The 17,501-nt window shown below is 41.5% G+C and overlaps 1 protein-coding gene across 3 annotated transcripts in view; it reads right to left on the bottom strand.

The window, feature by feature from the left end:
* B3GLCT (beta 3-glucosyltransferase) overlaps positions 1–7,951 on the bottom strand; it is a 46,800-nt gene extending 38,849 nt beyond the window's left edge. Inside the window, exon 1 of one of the 3 annotated variants that reach the window (XM_059466572.1) lies at positions 7,723–7,951. In XM_059466572.1, the coding sequence (XP_059322555.1) occupies positions 7,723–7,810 (88 nt within the window). In that variant the 5' untranslated portion in view covers positions 7,811–7,951. The remainder of the gene's footprint in view (positions 1–7,722) is intronic. The other 2 variants (XM_059466571.1, XM_059466569.1) reach the window with 2 other exon arrangements.
* Between the last annotated feature and the right edge of the window lie 9,550 nt (positions 7,952–17,501).

The following is a 17,501-nucleotide window of genomic DNA, read 5'->3' as shown; positions in this document are numbered from 1 at the left end:
ACTATTTATAGCAACACCACCCTTTGCATACACTGGTTTGTATTAGGAAAAATAATAATAAAATCGGTTCTGGTGCTACTTTTTTGTTGATGATGTAGTCACTTAATTTGTTTCAGCCTGTTCATTTGTAAAAGTTCCATTTAACATAAGAAAGCCTTGCTAAGATTCTTCTTAAGAAATCCTTTTCTTAAAAGCACTAAAGAGATGCAAATGAAAGCAAATTGTTGCAATTTGGAAGGAATTCAAGACACTATTCTTCATGGTCAAATTGACGGCTTTCTTAAAAACTGGGGCAGAAAACAGATTCAAGTGGATTGTCTCACGACAAATTTTATTACCGCACCTGAGTGGGCACAGCTGGTGAGAGAGAGACGGTGAATCTTGTTTCTTGAATCAGAAGGCTTGATTTATTAATATAAGATATAATACATTATAGTTATACTAAAAAGAATATAGAGAGAGGTTTTGCAGAGCAGCTAGGCTAGCTAGCAAGAGATAGAAAAGAATCTACAACAAAGTTGTGCTCAAGGACTCAGTCCCCTAGCTTGCACTGGTGATTGGCCCTTAATTATAAACATAGAAAATGAGCCAATCAAGGTGTTCCTGTTGCATTCCCCAGCAGCTGATAATAATTGTTTACCTTCTCTTCGGGGGCCTCTGGCCTCCCGAAGACGCAGAAATCTGAAAGAAAGGATTTCTGTGGAGAAATGTCTGCAACAAAATTTAAATTATTTATTGCTTGAAATTGACTTCAGAGCGAATTGTTAGCCATTATCATTCCCTTGATGCACTAGAAACCTACACTATAGGACAGCAAGACAAGATTGTCCTGGGTCTAGGGTGCCCCATCTCTGAACATCTACATCCTTATGCTCTTCCAGGTGGAGATCAAATTTCATCAAGTGTCCAGGAGCTGAGGTTCACAGTGACATCTCAGGTCCTGATTACCCTGCATCTCAAACCACACAGCTAGATCCAGACATCCCAAAAATCATCCTAACACAGCAGACTCATGGTGGTCATAAATCAGAATCACAAAATATTCAGCACTGGAAGGGACCCACAACTCTCAAAGGAATGGCCAGTACAGGGATTGAATCCATCTTATGAGCACCAGGAACTAACCAACTGAGCAAACCTCAAGGTCATTTTCCTCCTTGCCTCCCAATATAGCAGTATTTACAGATTCAGACAAGGAATAACCTCCCCTACACAAACCAGATCCACACCTTCTTCTTGGCACAATTCTAATTATAAGATTAACACATAACATCCTTATTCCAGCAAATGTATTAATTAAGTAGTATTAACCTGAAGAAGTGTCACCTCATAAATTCAGCTTATTCACAAGCCTATTTTCAGTTTTTAATATGCTCCTGAGGAAAGACACATGAAGCCTAAGACAACTGTGACTGACAAGAGATGCTGCCTCTGTCACCACAGTGCATTCAATAACCCATGCACACTGCTCCTAAGCTTTATAAAATATTAACACACATGATCCTTCAAACAAATCAAACAATAATCAGATTGCCTATTTCACAGCACATCTTTGAGAGCACAGATAAAGCTCTTCAGGGAATTAATTAAACAACCTATTCATCCTGGTATTACAGAACCAAAGATTTGTTGAGGTTGGAAAGGATCCCTAATGGTCATTTAGTTCAACCCTCCAGAACTGGATCCTCAGGACCTTGTCTAGTTAGGTTTTGATTATTTCCTACAACAGACTGCATAAACTCTCTGAGCAACCTCTTCCGGTGTTCATTCTTAGATTAAAAAAAAAAAAAAAAAAACCAAAAACAAAACAAAAAAAAAAAAACCCCAAACAACAAAATAAACAAAAACCAAAGAAAGAAGTAATTATGTTCAAACAGAATTTCCTGTATTTCAATTTGTGTAAATTGATTCATGTCCTGTTAAGTACCACACTCTGGCTCTGTCTTCTTTATTGCATCCCACCAGGTATTTACATATTGGAACTTCTCCTTGAACCTTTTTTCTCCAAGCTAAACAGCCCCAGCTCCTTCAGCCTCTCCTTGTCATCCATTAATGATGTTCATGGTCCTTTGCAGGACTCACTCCAGTATGTCCGTGTCTCTCTTGTACTGGAGAGCCCAGATGTGGATGCAGCACCCCAGATGTGTCACACCAGTGCTGAGCAGACAGGAGGGGTCACCTCCCTTGCCCTGCTGCCAAGACTTTTCCCCTGCAGCTCAGGGGGCTGCTGGCCATTTTTGCTGCGATGGCACACTGCTGGTGCATGAGCAGTTTGCTGAATGCCTGGACTCTCAAGTCCTTCCCTGCAAAGCTGTTTCCCAGACAACGTGCCCCCCGTGTGCAATGCAGCATGGAGTGCTTCCTTGTCAGGGGCTGGGCTTTGTATTTCCCTTCACTGAACTCAGTTTCCCAAGTTTCCTGTCTGCCTGCTTCTCCAGCCTGCTGAGCTTCCTCTGAATGGCAGCACCACCAGCTGGTGCATCAACTCCCCCTGCACATTGTGTATCCTCTGCAAACTGCCTGAGGGTGCACATCCTGTTGTCATTAATGAAAGGTTAAACACTACTGGAGCCACCATGCTGCTCATCAGAGCCACCAAGTCAGCCAGCTTTCTATCTACTTCACTGTCCACAGACATAGCCCATACTTCCATCAGTTTGTTGTGACATTACAGGAGACAGGATTGAGCTCAAACTCCTTGCTGAAGTTGAGATGAACAACATCCACTGTTTTCCCCACATTCATGAAGGCAGTCATGTCATCACAGAAGTCCTTTGGGTTGGTTAAACACGACTGTCCATTCATAAAAACATGGTGACTTCTCCCAGTCACCCTCTTGTCCTTCACATGTTTGTCTTGTTCTTCCTTGTTTGGCAGTGATACTGAGGATTATTTGCTCCCAGAGACTGAGGTACCACTAGCCAACTTATCCTTGCCCTCCTAGAAGACCAGGGCAATGTTCTTCCAGTCCTGAGGAATCTCCCCCAGCAACCATCACCTTTCAAAGATTATCAAGTCTTGCACTGGCATCATCAAACTCCACCAGCACTTGTATGTGCCTGCCATCAGGTCCTGTGGACTTCTGCATGTCCAGTTTGTTTAAATGTTCCCTAAACCAGTCCTCCCCCAGAGAGAATAACTCTTCTTAACTCCAGACTTTCTCATGAGTTTCAGTGGCCTGGGTTTGCTGAAGGTGAGTCTTAATAATATCGGTCAAGGCAAAGAAGGTTCCATGTTCCTTGCCCTCTTTTTTTTAACCCTGTCCTCCATTCACAAGAAGGCCCATTATTATTTTCACTAGTCTCCCTTTTACTGATACACTTGCAGGAGCCCTTCTTCTTATATTTCACAAGTTGAATTTCTCACCAGGTTCAACTCCTGGTGGGCCCTGGCTTTCCTAATCGCATAACTGCACTCTCAGACAGTGTCTCCATGTTACCTGATTGTATTTCCATCTCTTGTGCACTTCCTTTTTTATGTTTGAGCTTTGTCAGGAGCTCCTGTTTGTGCATGTGGGCCTCCTGCATGTGGGGATGGATCATTATTGTAGGAGAAGAGCCTTGAAAACCAACCAGCTCTGACCCTATCACACAGTGCAATTTCAACACTCACACATATAATTTATCCAACAAACCAATACAGGCAATGAATGCTAAAGTCCCTTGCTATATCATTATTCTTATTCCCTGTGACTTCACTAAGGCAGCTTCCCCTCCTTTTTCAACAATTAAACACATTAAAATGACTTGGTATCTTTTACATTAAGTATATCAGGAAGACTCTTTCCAGCTAATACATTTTAATAAGACAAGAACTGTTCAGACTATTTTTAAACTACTGAAGAACGATTCACAAAAGAGACTAACAAACCCCTGAAGACACCACCAAAAAAGCCTCCAGAGTTTTCACCCAACAGTAATGAAGTTTTTCATGCACAGAGACTGTATGAATTTATCTTAGCAACACTCTTCCACCTGATTGGCAAATCTGTTTTGCACATCTAATTTGATAAAGCAGTCTTCAGCAGTCAGCTGTGGCCAAGACTCTTCTGGCTAAGCAACCTGTTCTCTCAGAATGGAAATAAATATCCTCTTCTAAGGATTTACTGGGAAAAGGGCAGCAGGAAAAGAACATGGTAAATTTATCTGGCCTACAACACATCAACAAAGGGACCACAGGGTAGGTAGAAAATACAGTGCCTTGGAACAAATGGACAACTCCAAGATTAATTCATTCACATGCAATTCACTTTCAAGAGGTTTCTGAAAAAGATGTTCCCAGGAGTGGACCACTGATAGAAAAATTGTAACTCCAGATGCAGCTCATGGCCAGGTCACTTGCACAACACAGGCAGAAACTTTAAATTCTTTGTGATAAGGATACATTTTTGTTGTGTGCAAGGCATACATGCACAAAGAAGGATGACCTATGTCTAGGAGCTATCAGATGCTACTATAACAAACCAGTAACTTTTCATGCCCAAACATCATTATTAATTCAGACAATTGTAATGGATTTCTTTCAGTATAACTCCCTAAAGCATATATCAATCTCTGGAACTAGAGGTACCTTTGAAAAATCCAGAATTTCCCCAAGCCCCTTTTGTGTTTCGTAATACAAAGTAAGCATACCTCAGTTGGACTTGCCACAGAGCACAGAGAAAATTCATTGCAAGAAAGAATTCTTCCAATTCATTGGAAGAAACTGGTAAAAGTTCAAGCTGGTAAAAGTTCAAGCCCTGTAGCTACCACAGTAACCAAAAGACCAGGGTGATTAACTATACAGTTTCTTGCAAACAAAGCTATCCAAAGCAGGAAAAGAACAGCAAGGCACCATCTTAAATGCAACTGTAATCTTGTATTTGCCACTTCATTATTTAATGCATTGTGTACTCTGAAGGTTGACACATGTTGTGCATTAACATCGTGTCATCTGGCACAAGCAGACAGAAGCAGAACGTGTCAATCACCAGCCCTCCCCTCCTTTTGCTAAATGGCCAAGAACTGAGGATAAGAAAAGGACAGAAATTTTAGACGGACTTTAAAGTTCTATACTACTACCGATTTTATCTTTATGTCTTTTGAGAGCATGACTAGAATCCACTGGAAGAGCTAGACAACATTTTTTGATCCATTCAAAACCCAGACATGTAATATGAGATTTCCTGTTCAATTCCTTCAATTCTTATTTATTTTTGTCAAGTGTTCCATTATTTCCATTAAAATTTTAATAGGTAAATAGATTTGCTTATAACACTGGAATGTAAAACTCAGCAATTATTTTCATTGTTCAGCAGGAATATGTGCAGGATAGAAAAATGGATGTAAACACTGCAGCATTAAAACACAATACACTGTATAAATACATACAATTATACAATGTCACATTTTATATGTAGAAGCAATCCTCTCTTTGGTAATACTCTCATGCATAAACAACTTCCAAATGTTTAAAATTATATGTCCTTGAAGTACCAAGGATGTTAAAACTGAGGAGTTAACTCTTTGCTTTCACAGACTAATCCACCTGAGACAGAAAAGCAATACCTCTGTTATATTCCTCTTTCACAGTCTGATTCAAGGTTGACTGACCCCAGTGTTGTTCCAACCACCTCGCTGAGCTGTGGGTCAGTTTCAATGAGCTACAAAGAAGTAACAATTCTACGACAATGTATGGCAAAACTGCGATAATAAAAACCACTTCAAATAATGACAGCCAGTGATTACATTGTATGCAGTAGAGAAAATATTTAAAACAGAATTTCTTTACACTCCTAATAATAACTTAATGAAAGGCCTATTTTTGTTTTGGTTGGGTTTCTTTCCCCTTACAAGTTTTCAAAGAACATAAGGTTATATGAATTGACATGATTGCAGACACAATCGGCACTGATATTGTCAGTCAAAGAGATGGGATCTTCCATTATGAGACAGCCTGTGAGCACTATAAATTAGTTCTGTGTATTTATATGCAAGCTTTTATAATATTTCTTCACTGTTGCCACCCTATCAGCATCAAAGACTCTGGTCTAGCCAGATAAGAATGTATTACAGATTCATCAGCACAAAATGGGGAGAGAGCAGGGGGAGGAGGAAGAGGAGAGGCTGATGCAAGCAAATTTGCAGCATCTGAAGCTTTTCATAAAATAAAAGCAACTACTTATATTTCTTTACACAAATGGCACATATGGGAAGAAGGCAGCTGAAATCACCACTTTGAACCACTGGAATGGCTAAATGAGTACTGTGTACACCACTGTCTTTATAAAAGGCAAGCAAAAACAGTAGAAGAAAAAGCATCATCATGATCTCTTCTGATTGCCTAGAAGTTAGTCCATACAAAATCATCTGAATACATTTTCCCATTCTGTAAGCTGCCACTTGCAAGTTGGAATTTATGAAATTACCTAACTACTGACAGACAAACTGTTTGCTTCTGTGGAAGGCAATTCCAATTATTTCTGTTTTCGAAGAACAAATTTACTATCCAGGCCATCTCAAAAGCATGGGATATTTGGGAAAGGACAGATCAGTAACAAAAATGGGTATTAAAAAACCAAAAGAAAACCATGATACTGCAGGAAGCTTCTGGTGAATAAATCCCATACAAGGATTAATCAAGACCTACTAACAAGAACACAAAGGTTTCCATTTCTGCTTTCTACCTGCACGTAGGTAGGTATCTATGCATGTACATTAAATACAGATAAAGGAAAAACTGAATCTGCTATTCTCTGACTGTGATTACAATCTGTTTGCCATCAGAAATGCTATAGTACCTTACTGGAGCAAAATTACCCATCCTGGAAAGAATGAAATGCAGCTTAAGGAAGAGCTGTAGAGTATTAGCACTCTCCAAAAACTAAGCTGTGTCTGTGAAAGGAAAAGTGTTTAGCAGAAGGAAAACCAAAATATCACAGTTTTACTTTGCTGGAAATGTGATTTATTAGCACCAGTTTTCCCCGGCATGATTTTGATGCACAAGCCATAGCAGTGGAAGAGAATCAAATCCAAAGGCTCACAATAAGCTGACAAGCCTATGCTGAAAGAGATGGAAATATTCAGGAATAGAAATAATGAGACATAGAACAGATGTAAACATTTACTTCTGCCGCTTACACTCACGCCAACAGCTCCCAACTGCAGGAGCCTGTAGCAACCCAGTCTCTGACATTCTAATAATCCTCCTCCTTTCATCTTCTCCCCGCTGACTAGACACATGAAGAACATCTCTACAACACAGTAATGTATTTCCTTGCTCTCGGCTGGCATTTTGGGCGGGCGGTTTTACCTTTCCCCCGCCCTGAGCAGAGCAGTCCGTCCGTGCGGCGCAGTCACAAGCCCGGGTGCTCCCCGCGCAGCTGTTCCGGCTCCCAGGGCCGGTTTCCCGGAGCGGGCTGTCCCTGCCCGCACCCTGGCCCCGCACGCCGCCCCGGGGGCGGGAGGCGCTCCCGGCGCTGCCCCCGCAGCCGGGGCCGCTCAGGGACCCCGCGCCGCCCGGCCGCGCTCCAGCCCGGATCGCCAACAAACTTCGGGAACGGGGCACCTCGCCTCCCAGCTCGCCTCCGCGCCGGCCGGGACACGGCCGCCGGGAAGCGGCTCCGGCGCCACTCCGAGCTCTCCGTACCCTCCTCCCTGCCATCCCCTCCTCGGAGGGGCCGAGCGTCCCGGGTCTCCTCCCTTCACCTCGCCATGGCGTCCCGGCCCGGCCCCCGCCACTCACCCCGGGCGCGGAGCGGCGGGAGAAGGAAGACGAGGTGGGCGCAGGCAGCGAAGAGGAGCCAGCGGCTGCAGCCGGGCTCCCGAGACATCTTGGCGGGGGCCGCGGAGCCGCACGGCGCGGTCGGAGGCGGAGGGCACGGTGCGCCCGGCTGCCCGCCTCTGCCGCAGGAGCGCGGGCGAGCGGCCTCCGGCTGGTGGCGGTGCCGCGGTCGCCGCCTGCCTGCCCGCCCTTCTCCTCCTCCTGCTGCTGCTGCCGCTTTCCCGTTCCCTCCTCCCGGCAGGACCGGCCGCCAGCGCCGGCAGCGGGGGGAGGCGCTCGGCGGCCGCGGCGCCCTCTGGCGGCAGCAGCGGGACAGGCAGCGCCCCGCGCTCCCGCGGCTCCCGCGCTCCCGGGGCGCTCGTCATGGGACGGCCGCCGGGACCGGGACGGGGCGTCCTGCCCCAAACAAGCACAGTAAGCACAGCTCTCCTCAGCCATTAACTCTTCTTAACCAGCCGTTGGAACGGGCTGCCAGGGAGGTGGTGGAGTCACCGACTTTGGAGGTGCTTAATGAAAGACTGCCCTGGTGGGGTTGACATGGTGGTGTTCAGTCGTGGGTTGGACTCAATGATCTCAGAGGTCTCTTCCAACTTAATTGGCTCTGTTATTCTGTGAAATGTTACCCAGCACTCCAACAGGAACCTCATCCACCAAAGCAAGGGACCTAATTCTTCTCTAGACCAACCCTCAGAAACCCTTACCCAAGAGAGCGCACGGCACCTTCAGATAGCCTTTCCTAAAATACCTGTGTGACCAGGAGTGTGGACATGGGGTGCAGCATGGAGTACAGGCATGGGACCTGGAGCACAGCCTTGGCACCAGAGACTCCACAGCTAAAATGACTCAACCTATTTGGCTAAAGAAATACAGACCTGGAGCTGCACAAAACTGGTTTTAGGGGCAGCACAGAAGAAAAAGTAGACTCTAACGTGCATAGATATCACAATACAGACAGTAAATTTGGATATAACAGAGCCACAGACCAAAGAAGAAAGATCAAGAATGTGAAACCTTGCTAGTAAACAAAAAAATGACCCAACACAAATCCTGGCACAAGGAAGAAGAAACGATCCATGGGAATGTCAGATTTGTCCTAGCGAAGCACTCCACATGTGAACAACTTGCTATAAGTTCCCCCATACACCCCAGAATTAAACTGCTGCCCTTCAGACCCAGAGAAGCCTCAAAAAGCAAGCAGTGATAGGACTAGAAACTCAGCAGTGTGTAGAAAATTTTCAGCGCAATGATATTGTTTCTTTTTTCTCTAACAATTAGATCTGTATTGATAATTATTAGAATTTCACATTTCAACTATAGTAGCAAGAAACAAAAAGTTCTTGACATATAAGGTGTGCTTCTTTGCTCTTAAACATGATTTTGAGTGTAACACCCAGTGTCCCTATGTAACAATTCCTTTCATGCTGGCCACATGTAAACATGAATTCCAGCCAGGTCTATTTCTACACATTTTCCCATCAAATACTTTTCACACAGACCCCTCCTAACAACCCAACCATTCAACACGCACTGACCTCATTGGAGAAAAATGGTTCAGAGTACAAGTCAGCCATGAACTATTTTTAATCCAGCAAGGCCAAACAGCACGGGACCCAACTTGGATCTTTCTTCAAAACACTGCAACCTTTAGGTCTATGGCATTCTTTTCTTCAAGGTCAAGTGGTTACAATAGGATACTTAAATATGCCGGGGAAGTGATAGTGAAGATGAATGGAAACCTTTTCACAGTGATAAACGCTCACTGCAAGCTCAGGCAAGCACATCTATACCACAGTAACTTGGTAGCAGACCTCACACTTTCCTTTAAAAGTCTCACAATAGAAACATGTTAGCCAGACTTTGCAGTTCTCAACCTGCTTTATGTATTTTCTAAACACACACCCCTGATATCACAAGAGAAGGGAAAATGAGGCAGAAGCAAGAACAACAGCTTGTTGTGTGCCTTACAGTACAACTGCTTGTTGCTGACATTCCAACTCACTAAATAAGTTACCGGCCTCAAGAATAATAATTCTGATGCCAACTAAGTAAAAACTTACATACTATGTCTGATTTTATGTGTATGCTCATCATTAGCAGGAAAAAGAAAAAGTATAAAGTTATCCTTCCATTTCTAGAACTACAACAATATAAAGTATATTAAACCTTTTGCTTAACATGTATATCTGCATTTGCTTGGTTTTCCTTATAAGTTTCAGCAGCATTTCCCACCCTTTTTTCCATTTCTCTGTTTTGTGCTGCTTTCTTTAAGAACTTGCATCACAAGGATCATGCCCACAACATCTGGGATAAACATAAGACTTTTCACTTTCAAAATAGTTAAGATAATCCCATGTTCCATTGTTTCCCCATGCAGTGAGTCTGTAAGGAAAAAAAAACCCCAGCCTTTTACTTTGATGTAATAAGTGTTTTGGCTTGTCACAAATATAAGAAAAATTCCATTGTAACAACCCCCAAGAACTCTACCATGAAACATGGTGTTCTCCAACTGTTAAGAAAAATAGCACTTAAGTGTTTTAAATCTTATATTTAGGTCTGTGAGGAGGAAGTATGAAATAAAGCTTTTTCTTGCATTCTACTCTACTTACACACTCAGATTGTGTTGTTTTTCTAACCCTCCCGCTGAGAATATTCTAACTTTCCCCACAGAGGAAAGTTGAAAATAATGAACTTTCTGTTAAGGAACACAGAGGTTTAGAACACTAGCAGGCCTCCTTTCTTTTTAGTATTACATATATTTTAGATTCCTAAATACTGCAAATGTAGCACTGTTGCTATCCCACCTCTGAGATTAGAAAGGGGGGGCTTCAAATACAAATAAATGCTGCCAGGTATAGATAGCTAGATAGCCAGATAGCCAGACAGACAGCTAGCTAGCTAGATAGATAGATAGATGCATTTCAAATGCAAAGGCTGGCATGTGGCTCAAAGGTAGCTTGCTCTTTGTGCAGGCATTGCAGCAGTGCCTCCGATACCCTGGTGGCTCTGTCATCTCTTTCTATAGAAGGACTATAATAAGGGGAAACAGAGAAATTATGAACCAGACACAACAGCAATCACTGAGCTAGAGAATGCGACTGCAAGTATTTTGTTCTTTTAGTCATCTGAGAAAGGTTTCATCCAGGAATGAGAGTTTCTGTAGTTTCTTTCAATAGGTTGGGCAGAAAACTTCTCTGTCAGAGACAGCCCTGCAAATCACAAGTGAAGTTCTGGTCCAGCTCTTCCTCTGGCTTCTGCAATTGGACCCCTCTCTCCCACTCCGAAAGTTACCTAAGGAGGGGCATAACTTTAAGTGATGACTAATCCTGTGGAAATGAGCAAAACCAATCCCAATGAGTTTGGAACCACACAATTAGTTTTTAAATTACAGCATGCATTTGGAAACAGAGTTTCTCAGCTTTCAGCTACTCAAGGCAGTTATTCAATGCCAGTTCCAGTCCATTATTATGTACCCTAAAATACAGATACCCCGGGAATACACCTACCTACATGTGTCAAACACTAGGCAGTGGGCTTGAGCAGGGGAGCTCTGATTCTCTGCAGCACTCAAATCTGAACTACCCTCACTTGGACCACTCCAAACAGCTCTCTCTGGGAGAAACCTGCAGCAGCAGGGAATGTCCCCTACACTCCAAACATGACTCAGTCTTGGGACTTGCCCCATCTTGCTTGGGAGAACTGATAAGATTAGCACCAGCACATGCATGCTGTAAACCTGACAAGCAAATCACTGAGGGAGCTCAGTGCTCCAGTCAACCCCTGTGGCAGCCCACAGTGTAGTCTGAGTTTAGTCTCTCTTCTTCTTGAGTTAACCTGGAAAGTGCTTGTTCTTAATTAAAATTGGAGGACTGCATTTGAGCCGAGACATGGAGCCTTCAGTCAAAGCTTTATAGAGAACTGGTGTGCGGCTGCAGCGAAGAATCCCAGAACAGAGTTCAACCAAGCAATTTTTCGTGATAGAGACTGCTGTTATTAGATCACACACTCTCTAGATTGGACTTGGAAAACCACTGGGTGTGAAGCAATCAGCCACAGATTCTTACAAGATTGTAAAGATGGATCAAAGAAAATTCCTTTCCTATGGGGTAGTAATGAGTGCTTAACTGTCTCTGCCAGTCAGCTCCTCTGTCTTCTGGCAGAGAAACAGTGAAAATACCATCTGCAGCATATCCTCTGGTGCTCATTTAGCATTGTCCAAGAGACAGAATATATGCACTAAGGGGAGGGGGCAGGACACAGGAATTTCAACATCTTTGAACTATTACAGACTAAGCTACAGATAAGAAACAGATCTATCAAGCTGTGGAACTTAACACAGGTCCCCAGAGTTCAGGTAATGAGATTATCAGATACTCCTGTCTACTGTACTGCAAACAGTCAAGGTGAAAACTCTATAGGCAGGTGTAGAGGACTGAAGCTGTTCAGTCTTGATTATAAGCCAAGGACATGTTTCCCACTCCCTTGGTCAAATGAACAGCTTGTCTAGAGAACTGTCAGACTTGCTGCTCTCTCCTGTTTGGTCTCCTGCTGCTTCCACCTGACACATAACTGCCTCTACCAAGCTCATCTGAGCTCTTTATATTTTCCCTGCTGAAATGCAGCTATTTAAAAGCACAAAAAATCTCTCCTAAACTACCTGATCCTATCTTGTAATAAATTAGTGGAAATATTACCTTGTCAACTGAAAGTCAAAATATAGATGAAAAGAACATATGAACTGTCGCCTTCTGATGCAAGGCGAGGTGACCTGGTTCTGAGGAAACGGCACGGCGACCCAAACTCTCCAGGGTCACTCGGGCCAAGAACACACACAGACACCAGTATGGTGGACGGTTCAAGACCTTTATTGTCCCGTCTCGTCGGGTTTTATACTGGGAAAGTTTTTTCCCTACGTCAGGGGGTCTTACTTTACTGTAATTGGTTAGTAAGGAGTAGAAAGTTACTAATGTTAGGGGGGACTACATTCTTGGGTGATCCTTTATCACTAGGCGTTAGGGGGAGAGGAATTCTACTGCTTTCCGTAACATCGCGAGATTTTCTGAGCGCCTGACCCTATCTACTACAATGAACAAAATGTTTCCATAAGTTTTAAAGAGCTTAGTGGCTACATTAATTTCTTTCCCCAGCTTGTAATTTATACAAGAAAAGAAACAGTGGTGTAAAGAATCACCCACTTTTCTCAGCCATGTACTAAGTTATAGTGGCAGGGAGAAAGAATGAGGCAAGCTGTTCAAGAAACACTGAAGTGGGTAGTTAAATAATGTACTATGTATTTGTCTTTAACATTTTTGCTAGTTTGTTGAACTGTAAATATCATGATCAATCAAGCATTGATTAACCTGCATCATCTCCTCGGATTTGTGCCTCAAAATGTCCCATGCCTCACAAAAACTTCCATATACTTTGTATTGCCTTATTATGGCTGACTTGTAAACCATGACAGTTCAGAAAAAAACTCAAACCTTGTTATGACATCCCAATTTGGCAGCCAAAAAAAAGGAAGAGAATCCCTGAGAGGGCAAGAGACAAGCAGTCACAGTAATATCCAGAGACGTTCAACCAGCATGAGGCTGAAGCCTTAATGAGGCTTTAGACACTGGGAAAATCCATCCTATAAGATGGTGACACAAAGATTTTGGGGTATGTCTGTCTTACAGCTTTTAATGCCAGTAATCTCAAGAAGCAAAGGGGCTGTATACTTAGATATGAACACTCTAAACAGCGGCAGGTGCATAAGAGCCAGTTTCTTCAGCTGAAGAAGTTTTCTTTTGAAGCAGCTCAGGTGTGCACAGTAATCATGCCACTGAACAAGCAGAGGTGGAAAATTGTGCCACTTCAGAAGTAGCTTTGAGCTGGTGTTGGACCAGATGACTCCAAAACTTCTTTCCCAGCTTAATAATTCTCTTATTCTGAGGTGTCAGGGAGAAGAATAGAAAAAGACAACGCCTACCTGACACTCACCTGCAGACAACTTTGGAGATGTAAACTCACTCTCACTACCAATAACAGAAGTTGGTATTTGCTGCCTGTTGAGGCCTCCCACTTAGGCAAAATAGCAGTTCAAAGTCATTATATCAGTCATTATTAAAGGTAAAATGATTCAATTCTGAGCTTGCCAACCACTCTTGTTTATGAATAAGTCACCTAACAACCATTCCTCAATATGAACAAAGCCACATGAAATATCTTCTATGCAATAAAAATAGATTTAATTGTCTGAAAAGGACTTCTGCATTCTGATTGTCTTCACTCTAAGGTGGACATCTGCCTTGTCCTTTTCAGTGACATCAGGGGAAACAAGGGCTGGGATAGTTAACCAGATGAGTGATCAAAACTGACAGTAGGAACTGGAGCACTTCTCACTCTGAAGCTTTCAGTTATGGAGGGGCCCTTAGGAGCCATTACAGCCTGGTGTCACTTCAGAGCAACTGCACTCATCACAGCCTGTATTAGCCTCAAAGCAGTTTCAGATTATGTCCACCCACAATGGCTCCCTTAGGATTCTTTCATTCTGCTTTTGATATGGGAAGTCAAACAGAACTGGATCAAAAAAAGCACAGAATGACACATCTGGTACAGAACCATTCAAGTACAACAACACCAAGTCAACATGACAAAGAGAAACTACAAAAGTCAAAAGAAGTTTCAGAGTTTGATGGCAACATCATCTAGGAAAACATTGCCCAAACCCTCAAAATAGACAGTCCTAAATCAAAACCACTCAGTTAAGAGTCTGGAAATGATGCTTTGTGACTAAGCAGTATGGCACACTGGTTATAACAGCAGTACCAAGTTTTTACACAGCTCTATGGAAAATACAACCAATCCTGAGAAAATGACCATGATATGCACAGCCATAAAGTAAAAATTAATGGGAAAACTGCATTTCTTTTTACTGGTTCATTACTGGACTACTTCCACAACAGTCACTGATGTGTAACTGGTCAGAAAAATTTCAAAATGCAGTCTTTGATGGTTTAATTAATGTGAAGACAAAATACTGTTGGTTGTCTACTGAGTAGATACCTACTTTGGTATCTGAGATGCCATCTGAGATTACCTACCTGAGATATCTACTTTGTACAATAAATTTAATGAAGCCTGGGAAAAAAATCCATACAGGTGTAAGGAAAAGTGTATTTGTTGTAAGTTTTTATAACAGTCTCCTTATTGGGAGCAAAGCTTTTGTCCCTGCCAGGCAGGAGATCAAGGTCCAATTAAAAAAACCTAAATACAACTTAAAAGTAAACCTAGAGGAATCTTGACCTTAAGAAGCACATAGTGGTATGTGATATATCAGCCCTGCTATGGACACAAATCAGCTCTGAATTTAAAAATTGTTTTAAACTGAATTTTATTAAAGACAATAAACCACACAGGTGGTATTCCTGCTTTTTGAATTAGTGTACAGCTTCATCACAGGCTGGCTGGTGCACATGCACATGAAAGCAGTTTGGCTGTACAGAATATCTTTCCATTTCAGCACTTGAAATGAAAACACCACTTAAAGGAAAAAGGAGTAGAGCCGACACTATGAAGGCTTATATGAGGCAATGGTGCCACCCAATGTCCAGAAGTTACACATAAATTGGTTTTTCTTTATTGATCCAAGAACAAGAAAAGCTCGAAACTCAACAAGCTGTGTGTAATGTTATTAGTAATCATAACTGTATGTGAAGGCTTGGCTCAGGCATAAGATTAACAGCTGTGGCAAATTTCCAATCAGGCAAATATTTTTTTAGTTTCAGCTTGAATTCTCTGTAACATGAATATTAGCATAGCTCAGGTAAATCCATTCAAGCTGTCAAAACACCTACAAACATTTTCCTAAGGTCCTCATTATTTCATTTTCTCACTTTTTGAGCCCTCTCAGCTGGGGCCTCTCACAGAGATCAGTTTCAGCATGTTTCAAGCAGTGCAGGGACTTTACTATTACACTACTAAAATAAAAATTCTTGCACAATAACACAGCTTTAACAAATGGATGTATCTAGCCTGTGTTCAAAGGACAGTAACTTTTTAGAAAGGCACCTGTAACTATAAATAAAAACTTAATAATATTGGAAAACTTCAGCAGGAAATCATTAATGACAATTACTGTTAAAAGTGTACATCCATCCCACTTTTGTTTGGAATTTTGCCCTCCTCCCTCTACTAGAGGAACATTATGTGACTTCTGAAATTAAAAAAATGCTTTAATGAGCATATAATGAGTAATTCTAAGTCTATAAATGTTTCCTTATACCACTTTGCAGATCATGTGTTCTATGCTATAAAGCATTCTGCCATCTCTTTGGGCTCTCTTCAACTCTTCCAAATCATCTGTAAATGTAAATACCAAACCACACATGCTGAGTCATGCATATTTACTAAAGCACTCACATCACAAAAAGTATGATTGTGTTAGGATCCCTGTACTAGAATGTTCTGAAGTTTTTTCAAATATTGCTTCTTTCTTTGCACTCTCTAGTTCATTATGCAAGTATGGGTTTGAGCTGCCTTATTTTCACCACATTCATAACCAAGTCTTATGACAAATAAACAAGCTCCCTTCAGAGGCCTTTACTTTTCAAAATGTAGATAATATTTCTTTGTCAAGCATATTGATTTTTTTTCTTAAAAAAAATCTGTAGTTTTAGACGCACCACCTTTGACACATTCCTTGAAAATTTTCACCTATTAATCACTCAGCCTGTTCATTTTACCTCCCAGTATTTCATCTTCCATCCAATAGATTTTTGTAGCTTTCATATGAAAACAGTGTGAAGTTTTCAACTCTCAGAATACATTTTATTAACAGGTTTATGTAGCAGCATATTTAAGATAGACATATATTTATAATAGCTAATAGGTTCTAAGTATAGATATAGAGGTACTATACACACTCAAATGAGAATTTTGTTGTCCTCAATTTGTGGCAGTTGTTGACTTTATGAGAATTAAAGTAGGGAAATTGCATACATACATTTCTTTTCAGAAAAAAAATATTTGATTTGTGTAGCTATAGACACGGTGCATCGCACACACACTTTTAAAAGATGCTTCATTACTTGATCTTTCTAAGCAGCATCTTTCTGGTTTACCATAACCTGTGTATATATATTTATGTACTTAGTCAACTTTTCATGCTGTCCAGGCCTAACCACTCAGTCAGTAGATTTTCTGAAAGTTACTGGAAAAGCAAAGGAAATTAATTTCTTAGTGTCTGGACAGAAGATCCTGATATTATATTGGATTTTTTTTTTTTGTTTCTATTTTTTAAATAAGTCAAAGTCTGAACAGTCTTTGAAGTGCCTTGGATACTTTCTAGTGAAAAAATGGCTTGGATTACTGTCAGAAATTCATAACAAGCACATGTCATGCTAATAATGTAAGTGATATTTTTAAAACATTCTATCAATGTTGAAAGCACAAGAAGTCTGCATAATCTGTGCACATCTAATTAGCACTGAGTCATATAAATGATACATAATGATTTGGCAGCATATTGCCAGATGGTTTGCTATCAGATCAAGTAGTAATAACTTAGCTTATTTATCTCCATTCCCCTCATTCCTTATTTTCATTTTAATCCCTTTGCATTTCCCTATTTAAAAATAACATTCAGTTCCTTTCATTTCATATACAAAAACCACTCAAAACCCCACTGATATATTTTTTTTTAATCCAGACTGTCTAAAGAGGATTTGCAATCTTTCTGCTTTTACAAGTACATTTATTTT

The sequence above is a fragment of the Ammospiza nelsoni genome, chromosome 2 (assembly GCF_027579445.1).
Source record: "Ammospiza nelsoni isolate bAmmNel1 chromosome 2, bAmmNel1.pri, whole genome shotgun sequence".
In the NCBI taxonomy this organism is placed as follows: Eukaryota; Metazoa; Chordata; class Aves; order Passeriformes; family Passerellidae; genus Ammospiza; species Ammospiza nelsoni.
Note: the sequence above shows the minus strand (reverse complement) of the source record. Positions and strands in the feature narration are given on the sequence as shown.